Raw genomic sequence first — 19,252 nt, 5'->3', positions numbered from 1 at the left:
TCCACATATAGTACTGCGTTGTCAGAGAAGGCAAACATGGGTATACAGGTGGATGGATGGGTGGACAGATGGGTGGACAGGCTGAAATATTAGGTGTGTCTATAAAGTGGGAAGTGTACCCAAGAACATATATAGGGTTGGCAGACAACAGTCCTATAAGTTTATGTGTATGATCTGAATTCCCAGGTGTATAGTAGAGCTGACAATAGGCAAGGTGGTAGTCACTGCTTGGTCACAGCCAGCTACCCAGAGGGACTGAGTCATTGAACCTGTGGGCTCGGGACCATAGTCGCAGGGGGCATTAAGCTCAATTGGCATAACATACTACACAAAATATTGTTCCACCTCCTACTTTGGCGAGTAGCAACTGGGATCTTAAAAGCTTGCAAGCTGCCATCTAGATGTAATGGGTCTCTCCCTGTCCAGAGCAAAGAAGAATGAAGAAAACCAAAATTTCATGGATACAATCAGTCCTAGCAACTAGTACACCATCCAATCTGCAGCCTATACGACTATGAGACCAGAAGAACTAGATGGTGCTCGGCTACCAATGTCAACCAGTTGGAAGGGGATCTATGTAGGAGATCCTGGATAGTGAGGGAGAACAATGTGGACAAAACTCAAAGTCATTTGAAAAAAAAAAAAGGGGGAGGCAGATTTGCTGGTCCACTGAGACTATGGCCTCTAGCTGCCCTTCAGGTCTGGAATTGAACCCACACCTATGGCTCCCAGCCAAGCAAAAGACAAGCATATGAGTTGAACATTTACCTGAGGTAGATACACTCCTTGGAGAGAACAATCATGGGAGAAAGAAGGGCTGCTTATGCACTGGGAGACAACTCAGGGGGCAGGAGGGCATGGATGGATGGACACAGGGAAGAAGTAATTATTGGGAGAGAGTGGGAGGGGAGCTGTTGCATTGTGGTAAATTGTGGTCAATGTCATGAGACAAAGTGTATGTGCACTGCTGTATGCAAAGTGAATTCGCTCTGTAAATCTTCACCCAAATCACAATAAAATAAATAAATAAATAAGAATTGGAATATGGAATGTATGAAGTATGAATCTAGGAAAAATTGGAAGTTGTCAAAAATGAAATGGAATGCATAAAGATTGATATTCTAAGCATTTATGAGTTGAAAGGGATTGGTATTGGCCACTATGAATCAGACAACCATATGGTCTACTACACTGGGAATGACAAATTGAAGGGGAAGGAAGGCCTGGCATTCATTGTCGCAATGTTTCAACATCTATCCTGAAGTACAGTGCTGTCAGTGATAGAATAATATCCTTACGCCTACAAAGAAGACTAGTTAACACTGCTATTATTCAAATTTACACACCAACCACCAAAACCAAAAATGAAGAAGTCAAAAATTTTTACCAACTTCTACAGTCTGAAATCGACCAAACAATCTGGATGTGTTAATTATTACTGATGATTGGAATGCAAAAGTTGTAAACAAAGAAGAATGATCAGTAGTTGGAAACTATGGCCTTGGTGACAGAAATGACACTGGAGATCACATGATGGAATTTTGCAACACCAATGATTTATTTATTGCAAATACCTTTATTCAACAACGTAAGTGGTGGCTATACACATGGACTTCACCAGATGGAATACACAGGAATCAGACTGACAACATTTGTGGAGAGAGGCAATGGTTCTGTTCAATAACTTCAGTCAAAATAAGGCCAGGAGCTGACTGTGCAACAGACAATCAACTGCTCATATGCAAGTTCAAGCTGAAGCTGAAGACAATTAAAACAAGTTCACAAGAGCCAAAATATGACCTTGATTACATCCCATGGGAATTTACAGACCATCTAAAGAACAGATTTGATCCACTGAACACCAATGACTGAAAACCAGAGGAATTGTGGGATGACATCAAGAACATCATCCATGAAGAAAGTAAAAGGTCATTAAAAAGACAGGAAAGGAAGAAAAGATCAAAATGGATGTTAGAAGAGCCTCTGAAACTTGCTGTTGAACAGAGAGTAGCTAAAGCAAATGGAAGAAATGACAAGATAAAAGAACTGAACAGAAGATTTCAAAGAGCAGCTTAAGAACACAAAGTCAATTTACTATAATGAAATGTACAAAAACCTGGAATTAGAAAAACAAAAGGGAAGAACACGCTCAGCACTTCTCAAGTTGCAATACTGAAAGGTTCTATGGGCAAAATATTGACTGATGCAGGAAACATCAAAAGAAGGTGGAAGGAATACACAAAGTCACTGTACCAAAAAGAACTGGCTGATGTTCATCTATTTCAGGAAGTGGCATATGATCAAGAACCAATGGAACTGAAGAAAGAAGTCAAAGCTGCACTGAGGGAATTGGCACACACACACAAAAAGGCACCAAGAATTGGTGAAATACTCATTGCGATGTTTCAACAAATGGATGCTGCTGGAGGCACTCACTCGTCTATGCTAAGAAATTTGGAAGACAGCTACCTGGTCAACTGACTGGAAGAGATCCATATTTCTACCCACTCCAAAGAAAGGTGATCCCACGGAATGTGGAAATTATCAAACTATATTATTAATATCACACACAAGTAAAATCTTGCTGAAGATAATTCAAAAATGGTGGCAGCAGTACCCTGACAGGGAACTTCCAGAAATGCAAGCTGGATTCAAAGAGGATGTGGGACAAGGGATATCATTGCTGATGTCAGAAGGATCTCGGCTGAAAGCAGAGTACCAGAAAGAAGTTTACTTGTGTTTCATTGACTATGCAAAAGCATCTGACTAGATAACATTGCAAAGAATGGGAATTCCAGAACTCTTAACTGTCCTCATGAGGAACCTGTACATAAACCATGAAGCTGTCATTTGAACGGCAAGGGGATACTGCATGGCTTAAAATCAGGGAGTGTGTCAGGGTTGTATCCTTTCACCCCATTTATTCAGTCTGCTGAGCAAATAATCTGAGAAGCTGGACTATGTGAAGAAGATGGTATCAGGGTTGGAGGAAGATTCATTAACAACCTGTGATATGCAGATAACACAACCTTGCTTGCTGAAAGTAAAGATGACTTGAGGCACTTAGTGATGAAGACTAAAACTATAGTCTGCAATACGGATTACACCTCAACAGAAAGAAAGTGAAAATCCTCACAACTAGACTAATAAGCAGCATCACAATAAATGGAGAAAAGACTGAAGTTGTCAAAGATTTCATATTACTTGGTTCCACAATCAACACCAATGAAAGCAGTAGTCACATGTCAAATTGCACTTGCCAAATCTATTGCAAAAGACCTCTTTAAAGTGCTGAAGAGCAAAGACGTCTCCTTGAAAACTAAGGTGTGCCTAACCCTAGCCATGGTATTTTCAACCGCCTCTTGCGCATCTGAAGGCTGGACAATGAATAAGGAAGAGTGAAGAAGAGTTGATGTTTTTGAGCTGTGGTGTTGGTGAAGAATATTGAAGTATCATGGACTGCAAGAAGAATTAACAAATTTGTTCCGGAAGAAGTGCAGCCGAATGCTCCTTGGAAGCAAGAGTGGCCAGACTTTGTCTCACCTACTTTGGTCATGTTGTCAGAAGGGACTATTCCCTGGAGAAGGATATCATGCTTGGTAAGGTGGAGGGTCAGCAAAAAAGGAGAAGGCCCTCAACAAGATGGACTGGCACAGTGGCTGCAACAATGGGTTCAGCATAGCAAGGACTGTGAGGCTGGTGCAGGACCAGGCAGTGTTTCGCTCTGTTGTGCACAGGGTCACTATGATTTGAAGCAGACTCCACAGCACCTAATAACAAGAACCCGGTCATTTGGTGGGAGTTACAAGACCATGACGAGAAAGGTAACATGAAAGTGATCTACCGCACCACACTCTGAAGCACAGTTCTACTCTGACACACACAGGGTTGCCATGACTTGAAGGCAACTGATTTGTTTTGTGTTTTTTTTTTTATCATATGATCTAGAGATTCCATTTCTAGGTATTTCATTACTAAGCAAAATAAAAGCACACAAAAACTTGTATGCTAGCGTTCATGGCCACTTCATTTGTAAACAGCTAAAAATGGAAAGCACTCCAATATTTATCAACAAGTACATTCAGTGATAAAAAGGAGTGAACTACTGATACACAGTACTCACAATGAATCTCAAGACAATCATAGTGAATGGAAGAAGCCAAACAAAAGAGGCCATACTGTTATGATTCCTCTAATACAAAATTCTAGAAAACGCAAACTTATCTATAGTGACAGAAAACTGGGGAGTGGTTGGTGGGGGATATGGAGAGGAAGGATTACGAAGGGGCACAATGGTTCTGTTTAATGGGTGGGTGATGGCTATGTTTAGTATCTTGATTGTGGCAATGGTTTCACAGGTGTATGTCAAAACTTACCAAAGTGTACACGTTAAGTATATGCCATTCACTGTATATGTCAGTTACATCTTAATACAGCAGGTTTTAAAAATGTTGACTCTGACCTAGAAACTTATTGGAATGTATTTTCAAGGGTTTGATTAATCAAAAGAGCCAATTAACCAGCACTAGTGGGTGCCACAGGAGCATGGAGGCTCAGAAGAAAAACATTAGCTATACCTGGCATGTGCAAACCTCCTGTGATGAGAATGGACCAACAAAGTGCATCCTAGGAGGTGTCTTCCATACCAGGGGTAGTAAGGCTGGTGCAGCCTGACCCAGCCCAGTGCTTCTTAAACTCTAATGTACATGTGAATCACCTGAGGCCTTGTTAAAATGAAGATTCTGGTTCCTTGGGTCTACATTTCTAAGAAGCTTCTGGATGCTAATAAGGTGTGAGGACCTGGAAGACAGTGTTTGCTCTCATACAGGCAGATTTAGATAACTGTTGTCTGTACCACAACAGAGGAGAGGTATTTTCCTCTTGCAATTAAAAAAAAAAAAAAAACTAGGGAAAAGAGACGACCTCAAGAGGCTCAGTTTACTATGGCAGGTGAGCAATCTGGCCCCAGAGTAGGTGGCCTGAGCCCTGCAGCCACAAAACATAGAAGCTTGGGTCCTTCTGAACCTCCTATGTGCTCTATTTCATTTAAATGAATGAACTACTTCCTGGGCCCTTTCTTTTAGATAACAGAATAATCAAATTCTTACTAGAGAAAGGTTTATTTTTTCACTTGCATCTCTGTTGATAACAACTATGCAAAAGAAAAGCTACTTTACTCCCTTAGGAACCTGAAGATAAAGGAATTCTCATAAAAATTTTAATTATCTCAGAGTTGGTACCTGGTCTGAATAACCCCATTCCCACTCATACACACACACACACACACACACACACACACACACATACTTTCACAGAACAGTGGATAAAGGACACGCTGGGGTGGAGGAAACCTGCCCTCACAGCCCACCTCCAGCCTTGCTCCTTCCTGGGATCTCCTTACTGAGCCCCCGTACTTACCACACAGCATGATGGTTATAGGTTATCCCCAGTGCCTAGAAAAGAACCCAGCACCCAGAAGAGCTCGATGAATATTTGTGGACCACATGCACGACAAAAAAGAAAAAAGAAAAAAGCATGGAGGGGTAAAGCAGAGCAAGACAGCACTGAGTCCCAAACACATATTTAAGAAAAAGATGTCGTTCGGATAGGATTACTGGCTTCATGAATACCATGAGTGTACAGGTCTGAAGGGGTGGGTAAGAGCTCAGCTCAACACCAGGTGCCACCTGGGCAAATCTGTAACCTAACCCTCAGCCTCAGATTCCTGTGTATAACTCCGGGATAAATAATGGTACCCATCTCAGATGGCAGTTGTGGGCATTTAATGAGATAAGGTATATATAACACTGAGCCATGTCTGAATCAAAGTCAATGTTCAATAAATATTTATTACTACAATAGGATTTTATTCAACAAATCTACTCCCAAGCCACAGCAGAGGCAATACGTGGGGTTTTGATTAAACTAAGTGAAATGATTACTCTCAACCAATAAACCAGGGGGATTTCCTGTAGTGCCACAGGATAAATCACTGAAGGCACTTCTTGGAGGTCAGCTCCAAGAAGTGGGGGAGAGGAAAGGAATAACTAAGCTGATGGTTTTTACTCTTTTTATAGCTATTTTGTTCTGCTACCTGGCAGAGAAGAGAGATTACTATATTTATACAGAAAAGTCAATAGAAACTTGGTGGAGAAATGAAGGAGTGGAGTTAGCTGAAAATGTTTTACCCCAAAAGCAGTAGATGGATGGAATCGATTTAGTGGGTCATGACCAGCCTAAGAAGCATGAAACAGAGTATTACTCAGATTTAAGGAGAAATGAAGTCCTGATACATGCTACAGCATGGATGAACCTTGACAACATTACACTAAGCGAAATAAGTCAATTACAAAAGGACAAATATTGTATGATTCCACTTATATGAAATATCTAGACTAAGCAATGTTTAGGGACCAAAGTTTATTAGTAGTTACCAGAGACAGGTAGAAGGGCCAGAGAAAGGAGTCATTGCTTAGGGGACAATAAGCTTCTGTTAAGGGTGATGATAAACTTGGAAATGGACAGTGGTGATGGTTGAACAACATGGTTATTGGTTAGCAATGTTATGTCACTAATTCACATGTAAAAAATGTTGAAATGGCAAATGTGTAGTTACCTAAAAATTAAAAAGAAAAAATTGTAAGAAAGAAGAAAAACAAAGTAGACTAGATAATATCACAGTGTACTGCTCACAGGAAGTAAATACAGGAAAGCTTTGTTTCATTTCTATTATTTACATACAAACACATATGGATGCTATACTACTATGTAAGGTAGGTTTCCAACAATGGGTCACTACTGGAAAAGTAGCACCCTAATAAATTTAAAAGGAGCTATGGTAGCATACTGGTTAAGGGCTTGGCTGTCAACCAAGAGGTCGGTGGTTTAAACCCATCAGCCACAGAAGAAAGATATGGCAGTCTGTTTCTGTAAAGAAACAGAGAAAGACTGCCCTTGGTAACCCTATGGGCAGTCTACTCTGTCCTATAGACTTGCCATGAGCTGGAATCAACTCAACAGCACACAATAAATTTAAAGCGTTCTGAGGCATTTGTTTGTTTATGTATTAATTTGAAGAGACTCTGTAGACTCTGGAGCAAAGTTGGATGTAATCTTTACGAAAGTCACTCGCCAGGTCTGGATTTTCTGCGGTGCCACAAGCGGGGTTTGAACAGGCAACCTTTGGGTCTGTGCCACCCAGGGACCTTCAATTTAAAACGTGTTAACTGCTAATTCCTATAGACTAAAAATTTGACTTTTAGCAATTTACTCACCATTAAATTCTACTACATCAAAATACCTTTACCAATACAGAGAAACTTGAGTTTTATTAAAACACAATCATATTAAGAGTGATTTTAGGAAAGGGGCCTTTGCTTCATAACGAGTGACCCTCAGCTACATATAAAGTAGAATTTCACACACAAAAAAGTCATCAGCAACTCACATACCAGGCAATATGAGTGCAAGTTCTAGAGGAAGAGCTTCCCAGACTAATGTTCAATGTAGACAATACAAAACTAGTGCAGGGAGAAGTTTCTGGTGAATTGCTGAACTTGTTGAACACCAACAACACATACAAGACTCCTGACTTCCCCACATTCCTGCAGCAGGCAGGAGGCGAGAGTCATTAAAACTGGAAATCCCCTCTATAACTCTCAAAATTCAGCCTCATTAATAAAAATATTTTCATTTTCTATGAAGGATGCTAGAGACACTGTCATCAATAGAAACATCTGTGGCGAAATCATCTGCACAGGAATGTTAGAGCCCCAGCAGAGGGCAACATTCCTCACTCCCAGGGACCTTGGATACACAATTCAACAACACAAAACCCAACGAGAGCACCAAAGAGAAGGTTCTTAGCTCTACCCACACACCGGTGTCCTGTCAACTCAATGCTCCAATTAATTCCACAAATGCTGCCAAGACGATGATAGGCTGGCTGCATTTGCTGCCGATGATAAAATCTCTGCTCAGCTGTCTAGGAGTATCAAGAAATCTTTAAATCTGTGCTACTTGGCACTGGGTATGCTGGCTGACACCATTCCCAAATCTCCAAGGTTCATCTTCTAACCATATGGGAACTTTGCTGCAGCGCTCAGGCTCTGCCATGCCAGCATCTCTTCCAGATCCTGATCCAGGCACTTCATTCTACCACTAGCACCCTTAGATGTAAGAGGGAATACTCAAATCTCTTGGCTGAAAAATTTGACTGAAGAAAAAGGGGCTGATGTTTGATTATAAGCAAGGTAATGACGATCTAGATTATATAAGGGAGATTCCAGGTGTCCAGGGCCAGCAACATCCCAGGGACTAGGTCAGCAAGGAGATGCTCCAAGCATTAAACATCTTGAAGAGAACCCCAGATCCAAGAGCAACCACTGAAATTCCATTCATTGAATGATGAGTGGCTAAAGGGCGCTCAGAGTCAGCATGCTGGACCACCAAAGCAGCATGCCCTCAGGAGGGGAGCATGTCAAGAATGAATGTGCCAGTAAGGACAGACCACGTGAAATGGCCCCAGAGAGCTGGTGCCCTCCTCCTGGGACAATCTGCCACAGGAGTGATGGTTACCTTTCTTTTCATTTTCAACAGAATTAACTTCATCATCATCATTAAATGACCAGATCTAGTGGACAAGAAGATGTAGAGGAGCTCTCTACCACAGAGACAATAAATAAACAGTACTGAGTGCCCAACACCTGGCAGGGACTAAGCCAGACACAAGTCTCTGCTCTCATGGCTTTTACCCTTTGGGTCATGAGCAATGTACTAGGATGCCTAAGCAGTAAGAATCAGAAGGGAGAAGAAGACCAGAAATAATGGCAATACATCTGGGTAAGAAGTCCTCAAAGGTTCTTCATGGCATTTGACAAACATCCCATTAGTCCTAAGAGTCACCACCATGGTGTTTAAGCACACACGCCTGGTGGTGCTAACCTCTCTGAGTTAAGCTATGATGGGGATGGTATGTACCTACCTGCTATAGTGGCTGTCAAAATTATGATCGATCTACAGATCACGCCATAGTAACTGACACTTAGGAGGTATTCAGATTGTTTACATTCAATGAACAAGGTGGCATTTCAGTTCTCCAATTGGAGAAAAAAAAAAAACACCACAATGACACTCTAAGATTAAAACAAACAGGAAATCTAGGCGAACAAAGCTAACTCCTGCCTGGCATACAGTTCTTGAATATTGCCCCCACTTCCATGAACAGAAAGATGATCACCAGTGAAAGCGTTGGCTACTCACCTCCCACATCTGTTGTATTTGGCTATGAAGCCTTCTCAGTGGAAATGCCAAATAGGTCTTTATACAGCCCTTTGTTTGGTTTTTTTGAGGGAGGTTTTATTTTTTTTCTAAGCATTGCACTGAATGTCACTCATAGAAGCTGTCAGCACTGCTACAAGTTTGAATGTGGAGAAGGAAGTGACCCCTTTGCACTTTTAGCATCAGAACTCTGCTCAAATCCTTCTTCCTTTATACCTTCCCTTTTCCTTGAGATGGGTGGGGAGGAAGGGGGTGGGAGGAGGAGATGGTGCTCCGACTTGGACACTGCTCAGAATCAAGGGCACTCAGGACTAGGACATCCTGGGGGGAGTCAGATGCCCAGCCCCCTGCCCTGATATATGTGGATGGAGGGAGGCAGCTGAATACTGGCCCCAGGGGTGGGAGATAAAGGTAAGAGCAATAAACAAACAGTTCTGAAGGCTGACATGTACCAGGCCTTGTGCTAGACTCTGTACATGGGCTGGGCAGTACTGTCCCACATCACAGTGGGGGTACCTGAGATTCTGGGAGACTACATACTCGGCCTAAAGCCCTCTGGTGAAGCAGCCCCTTCATTTGACTCCAAAGCCTCTGTTTACCTTACTTTCAGGAAGAATCAGAAAAGGTGGGCCTCACCTTCCTGGATGGGAAGCAGGGCCTAACCACTCCTGACAGCTCACCCCAGGCACTAGTCGGCTCTGCTGCCATCTCGGCACTTTAACTTATACGCTTCACTTTGCTCACCTGTCTGGCACTTCTATTTATTCCTTCATCACTGGTTTGCTATATAGATTAAACGAAGTAACATATGGACTGGAGCTATTTATTCAGTAGGTACTCAATAACTGCTAATGTACTTCCGGTCTACTTTTCTGATTATCACTGGTTTCAGCCTCCTACTTTCTCCAGTCTCACCCTGTGATGAAACTGCAGAACCCATCCCCACCCCTGCCCAACATGTGTAAGAAGGATCAAGGGAAAAATCAGGGAGAGGAGAATAGAACATTATTCACTCTGAATTTAGGACTAAAACCATTTTGAAAAATCAACATATACTAAAATTTCAAAAAACTGTTAGATTGTACTAAAGTCCCTGGGGTTCTAAGACTATTGATTTACTGACACATCAACTCACACAACCTTTTAAAAGGAAAGGCTGTCTTAAATTCACAAGCTATCTTTCAACAAGGAGCTCAAGAATTTCAAAAGGTTTATACTCACACACATTCTTTTTACAGAACAGGAGGGCAGGCAAGGATGTCAACCTCACTTTATATACACTAAGGAAAATGAATAAAGCTAATAAAACACCCAAAATAAAACCCAGGGCTTGTTTTCCACTCTAAAATCAAATGGGTTGGAACTACCTTCTGTAAGTAATTAATTGAAAAATTAAGCTTGAGACTATTTTAGAATAAGTAGATTTAATAAGTCATATTAGAAATATGCAAATGCATTTTCTGGTCCCCTTTTTTCCAAACATGATGGAATTCCAAGATGATGTCTAAAGCTCCTGCCTAACAGAGCTTGCTGCATCCACAACCTTCACACCATTTGTGTGATGCTCTGGAAAATCTCTCCACTAGAAATTTCCATGATGGTCTAGCACAATCCCGGATCCGTTCTGACACGCTTTATGTAAAATCTGAATCAAAAGAACCTAAAGCTGTTCCCTTCTTTATGATCCCAAGACAACAAAAGCTTATTGAATGAAAGGTTAAAGAGTGATACCACTCGTGAAGTGAGTCCATGAGGCTACCTTAGATTCTCTACAAAGGTTACACCCCGGCCTACATATAATCTGAATTCCTTCTTATTGGGAGTTCGCTGTTCCTAACTGTGGTGCACTTTTAATCAAAATGGCCACAATAATTCCTTCTATCCTTGTATGATGTCCCTCCTCCCATCCAGAGATGGCATCTAGCATCTATTCTACTGCCCGAGTCTGGTTTGGCCATGTGACTTGCTTTGACCAATGAGACAGTAGCACAAGTGACGCAAAGAGAGGTTTGAAAAGGTTTTGTGCTCGGAAGCTTGACCTCTCTTGCTCCTCCGACCTCTTCTGTCATCTGGTAGAAAGTCTGACTAGCCTCCTAGAGGATAAGGTGTATATAAACTCCAGTCATCCCAGGTGAGGTCCCAGATATGTGAGAGTGAGTTCATCCCAGACCGTCCAGCCCAGCTTGTCAGGCCAAACCAGAAGAACCACACAGCTGACCCACAACACCGTAAACTAATAAAACCATGCTTGTTCTAAGTTGCTAAGTTTCGGGGTAGTTTGTTACACAACAAAAGCAAATTGATATATTCAATTTTGTCTTCCGTTTCTGATACTGTGGCTTCACCTGCAAATTTAAAGGAGTTTGAACAATTAATCACAAGAAAAGTAAAGTGACCCAGAAGGGAAACTGTTTTTTAGGCATTTCTTCAGGAAGGTAATGTCCTGCTTCTCAAACTTTTCAAGACTTTCAGAGTGACCTCTGTGAAGCGAAGCTTTAGACACACACAGAAGGGGGTGAGGCAGGTGTATATGAACGATCCTTGTGGAATTATTATTAATAATATAAAACGGAAAAACGTCTAAATATCAATCATTAGGAGGAAGGTTAAGGACCTGTGGTGGTGTAGTAGGTAAAGCCTCTGGCTGCTAGCTGAAGGCGGGCATTTCAAACCTACTAGAGCTGCTTCACAGGAGGAAGATGAGGCAACCAACTTCTGTAAAGAATTACAGCCTTGGAAACTCAATGGGGATCACTATGAGTCAGCATCAACTTGATGCCAGTGACTAGGAATGAGCGAGAGGAAAGGACAATAAATTACAAGAAAAAGTGAATGTTTTTCAAACAAGCTGTTCTACTAACAATTTTGCAGCTTTCATTTGCCACAGCAGGTATCTGCAGTAGATAGAATCTGTGAGTTTTAACCTAAAGTCATCAATAACTGTATGGGAAAGAAACTTTTGCCCAGTTACAACGTATGTAACAGGTGGCAGCCAAAGCCAATATTATAAATATTCCTAATTATTACTTTATAAAATATGCCCACAGGCATTAAAAAAAGGGGGAAGGGAGGAGGAAGAATCCAACTTCTTATTTTTCCTGAGCATTACAGATTTTTAAAAACATATCGCTCAAGAATGATTCACAGTAGCCCTGCTCAGAAAGAGATCAGTGTAGGAGATCCTGGATAAGATGGGAAAAAAATGTGGAACAAAACTCAAAATCATAAAAAGGACCACGCTTACCAGTCTGATAGAGACTGGTGAAACCGCCAAGACTATGGCCCCTAGTTACCCTTCAGGCCTGGAATTAAACATACTCCCATTGGCTTCTAGCCAGACAATAGACAGGCATATAAGGTGAACATTTACACCAGGCAGGTACACTCCTTAGAACAATTAATCGTGGGAGATAAGGGCAGTATTTGCTCAGGGAAATAGCTCAGAGTGCAAGAATGCATAGGAAAGAAGGACATAGGGAAAAGGTAACCAAAGGGAGGAAGTGGGAAGAGAGCTGTTACATTATGGGGGTTGCAATCAATGTCATGAAACAAAATGTATAAGAACTGCTGTATGGAAAATGAATGTGCTCTGTAACTTTCACACACAAGCCCCCCCGCAAAGAACTATTCATAGCAGCCCCAAAGTGGAAGCAACCCAAATGCCTTTCTACTGATAGATAAACAAAATGTGGTATATTCATACAATGGAATACTATTTGGCCATAAAAAGGAGGAAGTAATGATTCATGCATGAATGAACCAGCAAAGTAAAATAAGTCAGTCACAAAATACCATATATTGTATGATTCCCTAGGCAAATCTAGAGAGACAGAAGATAGATTAGTAGTTGCCAGGGGCTAGGGGGATTGGGGAAAAAATGGGGAGGGACTGCTAATGGGTGTGAAGTTTCTTTGCGGGGTAATAAAATGTTCTAAAATTGTATTAATGGCTGTACAATTGTGTGAAGATATTAAAAATCATTGAATTTTTGCACAGATACCAGTGATACAAAATACCCACAATCCTTACAGAAATAACAGAAAACAGACATAGAGTAATCTCTCACAGACAGCCAGACACTGTGGGAGAGAGATCCAATGGATCTACCGACTCAGGACCATAGTACTGGGGGGCACCAGACTCAATTGGCACAACAAAGTACATAAAAATCTTGTTCCTCAACCTACATTGGTGAGTAGTGATTAGAGTCTTAAAAGATTTCAAGTGGCCATCGAAGATGGAGCTAATGCTCTCCTATTGTCGGAAGTGAAGAAAAGTTCAAAAAACCAAGGGCATTTGGAAGCAATCAGCCCTAGGACATGATGGATCTCTCAAGACCAGAAGAACTAGATGGTGCCTGGCTACCAAGGCCAACCACTTGGGAAAGGGTGAGAACTGGAGATCCTGGAGAGAGTGGGAGGAAAAACATGAAATAAAACCCCAAAACACAATAATGACCAGAATTACTGATCAGATGGAGTGTGGTGGGACCCCCAATACTATGGCCCTGGGATACATTTTGGGCCTGGAATAAAAGTCACTCCCAGGGGCTGGTTCTCATCCCAACAGTAAACATGATGTACATGCAGACCACCCAACCCAGGGTGACATACCCACATACTCTATGGAAATGCATCCCTTGGTGCAATAGACCACAGGGCACCAGAGGGGCAACATTCACATGGAGGAAATGCAGGACACACAGGAGTGCATAACTATGAGGGCCACGGTGGGGGAGTGTTACTGGGTGGGGAGGGGAGGAGACTGGACTACAGTTGGGGATGATAATTGGGGAATGAAACCAAATGTATACAAAATGTTATATGTAAAACAAACTCTGCTCTGTAAACTTATACCTAAAGCACAATTAAAATAATAATAATAATAATGATAATAATAAATTCATAATAATAATAAATTCTTATAGTAATAATAAATTGAATTCACGTAGTGGTTCATAAAAAAATAAATAAAAATCATTGAATTGTGCGATTTAAATAGTTGAATTACATAGTATATGAATTTTATCTCAATAAAACCCATTTGAAAATAAATGAATGAACATACTACTCAATGCTCTATGGTGTGGAATGCCGGTCCTCACTATAATGCTAATGAAAACAAGTATAGTTAAATCCTGGTGAAAAATCCCAGTTTCATCATTTTGTTAATTAAAGAAAAATAATAGTTATACTTATTGAAGCCTAACCAATTCTCTATTCATACGGTTTTTACTGGCCAAATTTTTCAGAAGTGGATGGCCCCGTCTTTCTTCCCAGTCTGTCTTCGTCTGGAAGCTCAGCTGAAACCTGTCCACCATGGGTGACCCTGCTGGCATTTGAAACACTGGTGGCATAGCCTCCAGCTTCCCAGTAAAAGGCAAGCCATCACAGTATGACACACTGACAGACAAGTGGTGGAAGAATGGGAATTCCAGAACACTTAATTCTGTATGTGAGGAATCTACATAGACCAAGAGGCTGTCTGTCGTTCAAACAGAACAAGGGGACACTGCATGGTTTAAAATCAGAAAGGTGTATATCAGGGTTGGATCCTTCTACCAGACATAATCTGTATGCTGACCAAATAATCCTAGAAGCTAGACTATATGATGAAGACTGTGGCAACAGGACTGGATGAGACTCATTAACATCCTGTGATATGCAGATGACACAACCATGCTTGCTGAACATGAAGAGGACTTGAAACACTTACTGATGAAGATCAAAGACTGCATCCTTCAGTAGCAATTACACCTCAACATAAAGAAAACAATATCCTCACAACTGGACCAATAAGCAGCATCACAATAAATGGAGAAAATAAAGAAGTTGTCAGGGATTTCATTGTACTTGGATCCACAATCAACACGCATGGAAGCAGGCATCAATAAATCAAATGTCATGACCATGTATAGAGGTGGCAGACGATGTTTCTATATATGTATTTGTATGTGCTGTAAAAATGTCCAAGTGTACAGCAGAGCTGATGGGGGGCAAGGCTGTGGTGGCTTCTTAGCCATAGCCAGCTACCCTGAGGGAGTGAGGAGTTGGACCTGTGAGCTCAGGACCATGGTTGCAAGGGACATCAAACTCAACTGGCATTAACATACTACACAAAAACACTGTTCTATATCCTACTTTGATGAGTAGCAACTGGGATCTTAAAAGCAAGCTTGCAAGCAGCCATCTAGATGCAACAATAGGTCTCTCCTCATCCAGAGCAAAGAAGAATGAAGAAAACTAAAGATGCATGGAAACGATTAGTCCAAGGGACTAGCAGACCATGAGATCCTCAGCCAATATGACCAGGAGACCAGAAGAACTAGACAGTCCCTGGCTACCACTGTCAACTACTAAGAGGGGGACTGGTGCAGAAGAGCCTGGATAGAGAGGGAGAAAAATGTGGAACAAGACTCAAAATCATAAAAAAAGACCAAGTTTGCTGGTCTGATAGAGCCTGGTGAGACCCCTAAGATTGTGGTCCCTAGTTACTCTTCAGTTCTGGAACTGACCTCACTCCTGTGGCTTCCAGCCAAACAACAGACAGGCATATTTACAACAGGTAGATACACTACTTGGAGTGATGCTCATGGGAGAACAAAAGGGCAGTGTTTGCACAGGGAGATAGCTTGGGGGAGAAGTGCACAGGAGGGAAGGACACAGGGAAGTGGTAATTACAGGGAGGAAGTGGGAAGAGAGCTGTTACACTGTGGGGAATTACAGTCAGTGTCATGAAACAAAATGTGTATAAACTACTATATGGAAAATGAATTTGCTCTCTAAACTTTCACCCAAACCACAATAAAAGTACTAAAAAAAGAAATCAGATGCCAATTGCACTGGGCAAATGTGCTACAGAAGACCTCTTCAAAGTGTTAAGAAGCAAAGATGTCACTTTGAAGACTAAGGTATACCTAACCCAAGCCACTAGAGCTCTGGTAGTGTAGTGCCTAAGGCACATGACTACTAACCGGAAGGCTGGCAGTTCAAACCCACCAGCTACTCCTTGGAAGGAAGATGGGGCAATCTACTTCCATAGTGACACTGCCTCGGAAACCCAAGGAGGGGTCGCTATGAGTCGGGTGAGTTGGGTCGACTCCAGACTCCATGGCACATAACGACAACACAACAATTACAACCTAAACCATGGTACTTTCAATCGCCTGTTATGCATATGAAAGCTAGGTAATAAAGAACGAAGACGGAAGAATTAAGAGTTGATGCCTTGAATTGCAGTGCTGGCAAAGGATACTGAAAATACCATGGACTGCCAGAAAAATGAAGTGCAGCCGAATGCTCCTTGGAAGCAAGAATGGCCAGACTTCATCTCACCTGCTTTGGTCATGTTGTCAGAAGAGACCATTCCCTGCAGAAGGATATCACGCTCGGTAAAGTGGTGGGTCAGCAAAAAAAAGGAGAAGACCCTCAACGAGATGGCCTGATACAGTGGCTGCCACGATGGGGTCAAACATAGCAAGAACTCAGGATGGTGCAGAACCGGGCAGTGTTCTGTTATATTGCACGTGGGGTCACTATGAGTCGGAGTGGACTCAGTGGCACCTAACAACAACCAATTCCCTAACATCTACAAAGTCTCCTTTTATTTGGACCTGCCTGAATATCCAAGAGAGGAGAATGAAAACAAATTAATAACAACCAAGAGTTCTAGGCTGACACCTCCACCTCCCTGGCTAATGATGGATGAACCTTGAAAAATTGGGCATGTTTAGACAGACATGCAGAGGTTGAACTGTTTATCTGAGCCTTCCAAAGAGTTTGTGTATGTGGGGGGGAGGGGAGTGGGGGGGATGGAAACTTGAGAATATGTCCTTGTAAGATTTAAAGGCAGAATCTGCTGGTCCTTGGAGACATTATGCTGATGAGGGACCACAGGCCACACACCATCCTCATTTCTCAAAGTTGTCTCTCTCTCCTTAGTCTTATGGTTTCATGTACATGTCTTATCTCCAAGTGGACTGTAGGCTACTGGAGGGGCCCGCCATGTCTTACATTTCGATTTCCTATCTCTCTCAGCATTGAGCTAATTTCAATATAACCAGCAGGTGATTAAGAAATAAAACAATCAGAATGAAATGACCAGAAGCCAGTATAAGTCTTAAGAGAGGTACTTTGTTCAATTCCACTTTCTGGGCTATGAAAAAAATAAAGTTTCATTTGGATTTTCTTATGTGAAAAAAAAAAAACAAACTTATAACATAGACTAACATACATAACTTAAAGGGTAACAGGTATGATATAAAAGAATAAAATAATTCCTCATTTTCTCATTGGAATAAGGAATTCCTCATTCCTCTCAATGCAGAGATGCACTGAAGAGTGTTTTTAAGGAATAAGCTCCTCTGATAAACTGGATGTAGGAAAAGACCTGCTAATCCAACTTTTCCAAGAATCAGTCTACAGGGTAAAGTGATATGCTTATTTTAACAGTCTCTGCTGTCAACAAGTTCTTGCTTTCCCTGTGGAGCAAAGCAAAACAAACAGCTTAAATGAAAGCCTGTCATGCCCGAGGTTTAGCAGCTGCCCAGATGCCCAAGAGCAGAGAGAGATGATGTGTCTAATCAGAGGGGGTTAGAGCGCAGGCAAACAGCACAGGGGCTGAGCCCTCACCTCGGGTATCAGCCGCCTCCTCTTCACACTGGCGATGGGGTCTGGCTGCCCATCACTGCCCAGCTGCTTCCGCTTGCTGGAGTCCTGGAGGGCAGTGAACACACTGTCCAGAGGGTGCTTCTCGGAAGACCTGGAGTTCACTGAGCAGTCCAAGGCAGCATCTTCCGCCTCTGTCTCCACTTTCACAGCATTATTCTTCAGAACTGCAGCAGAGAGGACACAGGGCTCAGTGGGAAACCACAGCCTCCGGGTGCTCAGAGAGGTTGGCAGTGCCCCTGAGGAACAGGGCTGCCTGCGTGCTACTCGCTGACACTGTCACTCAGATAATAATGTTTAGTCACAGTAAGACGTCACTTTCCAATAAGGCAATTTTTATTTTACCATACTAGTGCTATACAATAAAATCATGTTCCAAAAATATCTTGTTCAAAATAGTCCTTAATGTCTTTTTTGGGGATTGTGGGATTGGACAGATAGAAAGAGATATTATTTTTAAATTATGCTTTTTAAAAGCAACCCTACAAAGACACGTAAGATGCTATCACAAGTGTGTGGGTGAAGAGGGTGGGAGCTTTCCTTTATACACCTTTTTATATTTTTGAACCACATGAATGAGATACTCAACGAAAAATATTAAAGCATTTTTAGAAACAGGCTTGTTTCTTTACCTTCTTCTACATCTTCACTGAATTCAGTTGAGCTCATCTTCTATTCCACTAAATGAAAAGACAAAGACAAAATTTTGATTTACTGCTCAATTCACTTCTTAATTTTCCCTACCCACAGAGAAATTCACTTCCTCTCCCCACTCCAGCTCTGGGCAACAGAAGGTTAAGCAGAGGCCGCTCTATGGCACTGTGGAAATACACGTCTGTGTACTCATCTGCGCTTAGGAGCCAGGCCTTGGGTAGGCCTGCTGGGAGCTCTTTTCCAAGATTTTATGTGCATAGAATATGGCTGAAAGTATCACTTTAGAGCCACTTACAGAGCTACCGAAAACAAACAAACAAAAAACTCACTGCCATCGAGTTGATTCCGACGCACAGCGACCCCTTTAGGTTTCCGAAGTGGTAAGCAGATTGCCCCAGCTTCCTTCTGTGGAATGGCTGGTGCATTTGAACTACCAGCCTTCAGGCTGGCAGTCAAATGCCTTAGGCACTATGCCACCAGAAGAGAATGGCATATGAGAAAAATCACATCTCAAAAAAGACCCCAGTTTGGACACTGAGCTTCTGTTAAGGGTGAGGGAAAAATCTGGAAATGGAAAATGGTGATGGTTGAAACATATGATAAATATAATTAATGTCGCTGAATTGCACATATGAAGAATGTTGAAATAGCTA

General features: G+C 41.9%; 1 protein-coding gene across 1 annotated transcript in view; it reads right to left on the bottom strand.

Moving 5' to 3' along the window:
• Positions 1-18,614, bottom strand: part of BEND3 (BEN domain containing 3) — a 31,095-nt gene extending 12,481 nt beyond the window's left edge. The window contains exons 1-2 of the mRNA XM_007940833.2: positions 18,578-18,614; positions 17,910-18,112 (exon numbers count right to left, since the gene is read on the bottom strand). Of these exons, the coding sequence (XP_007939024.1) occupies positions 17,910-18,112; positions 18,578-18,614 (240 nt within the window). The remainder of the gene's footprint in view (positions 1-17,909; positions 18,113-18,577) is intronic.
• Positions 18,615-19,252: the final 638 nt, after the last annotated feature.

Source organism: Orycteropus afer, unplaced genomic scaffold (assembly GCF_000298275.1).
Source record: "Orycteropus afer afer isolate SDZICR_OR568_19922 unplaced genomic scaffold, OryAfe1.0 scaffold00072, whole genome shotgun sequence".
NCBI lineage: Eukaryota > Metazoa > Chordata > Mammalia > Tubulidentata > Orycteropodidae > Orycteropus > Orycteropus afer.
This window is presented reverse-complemented; position numbering and strand designations above follow the sequence as displayed.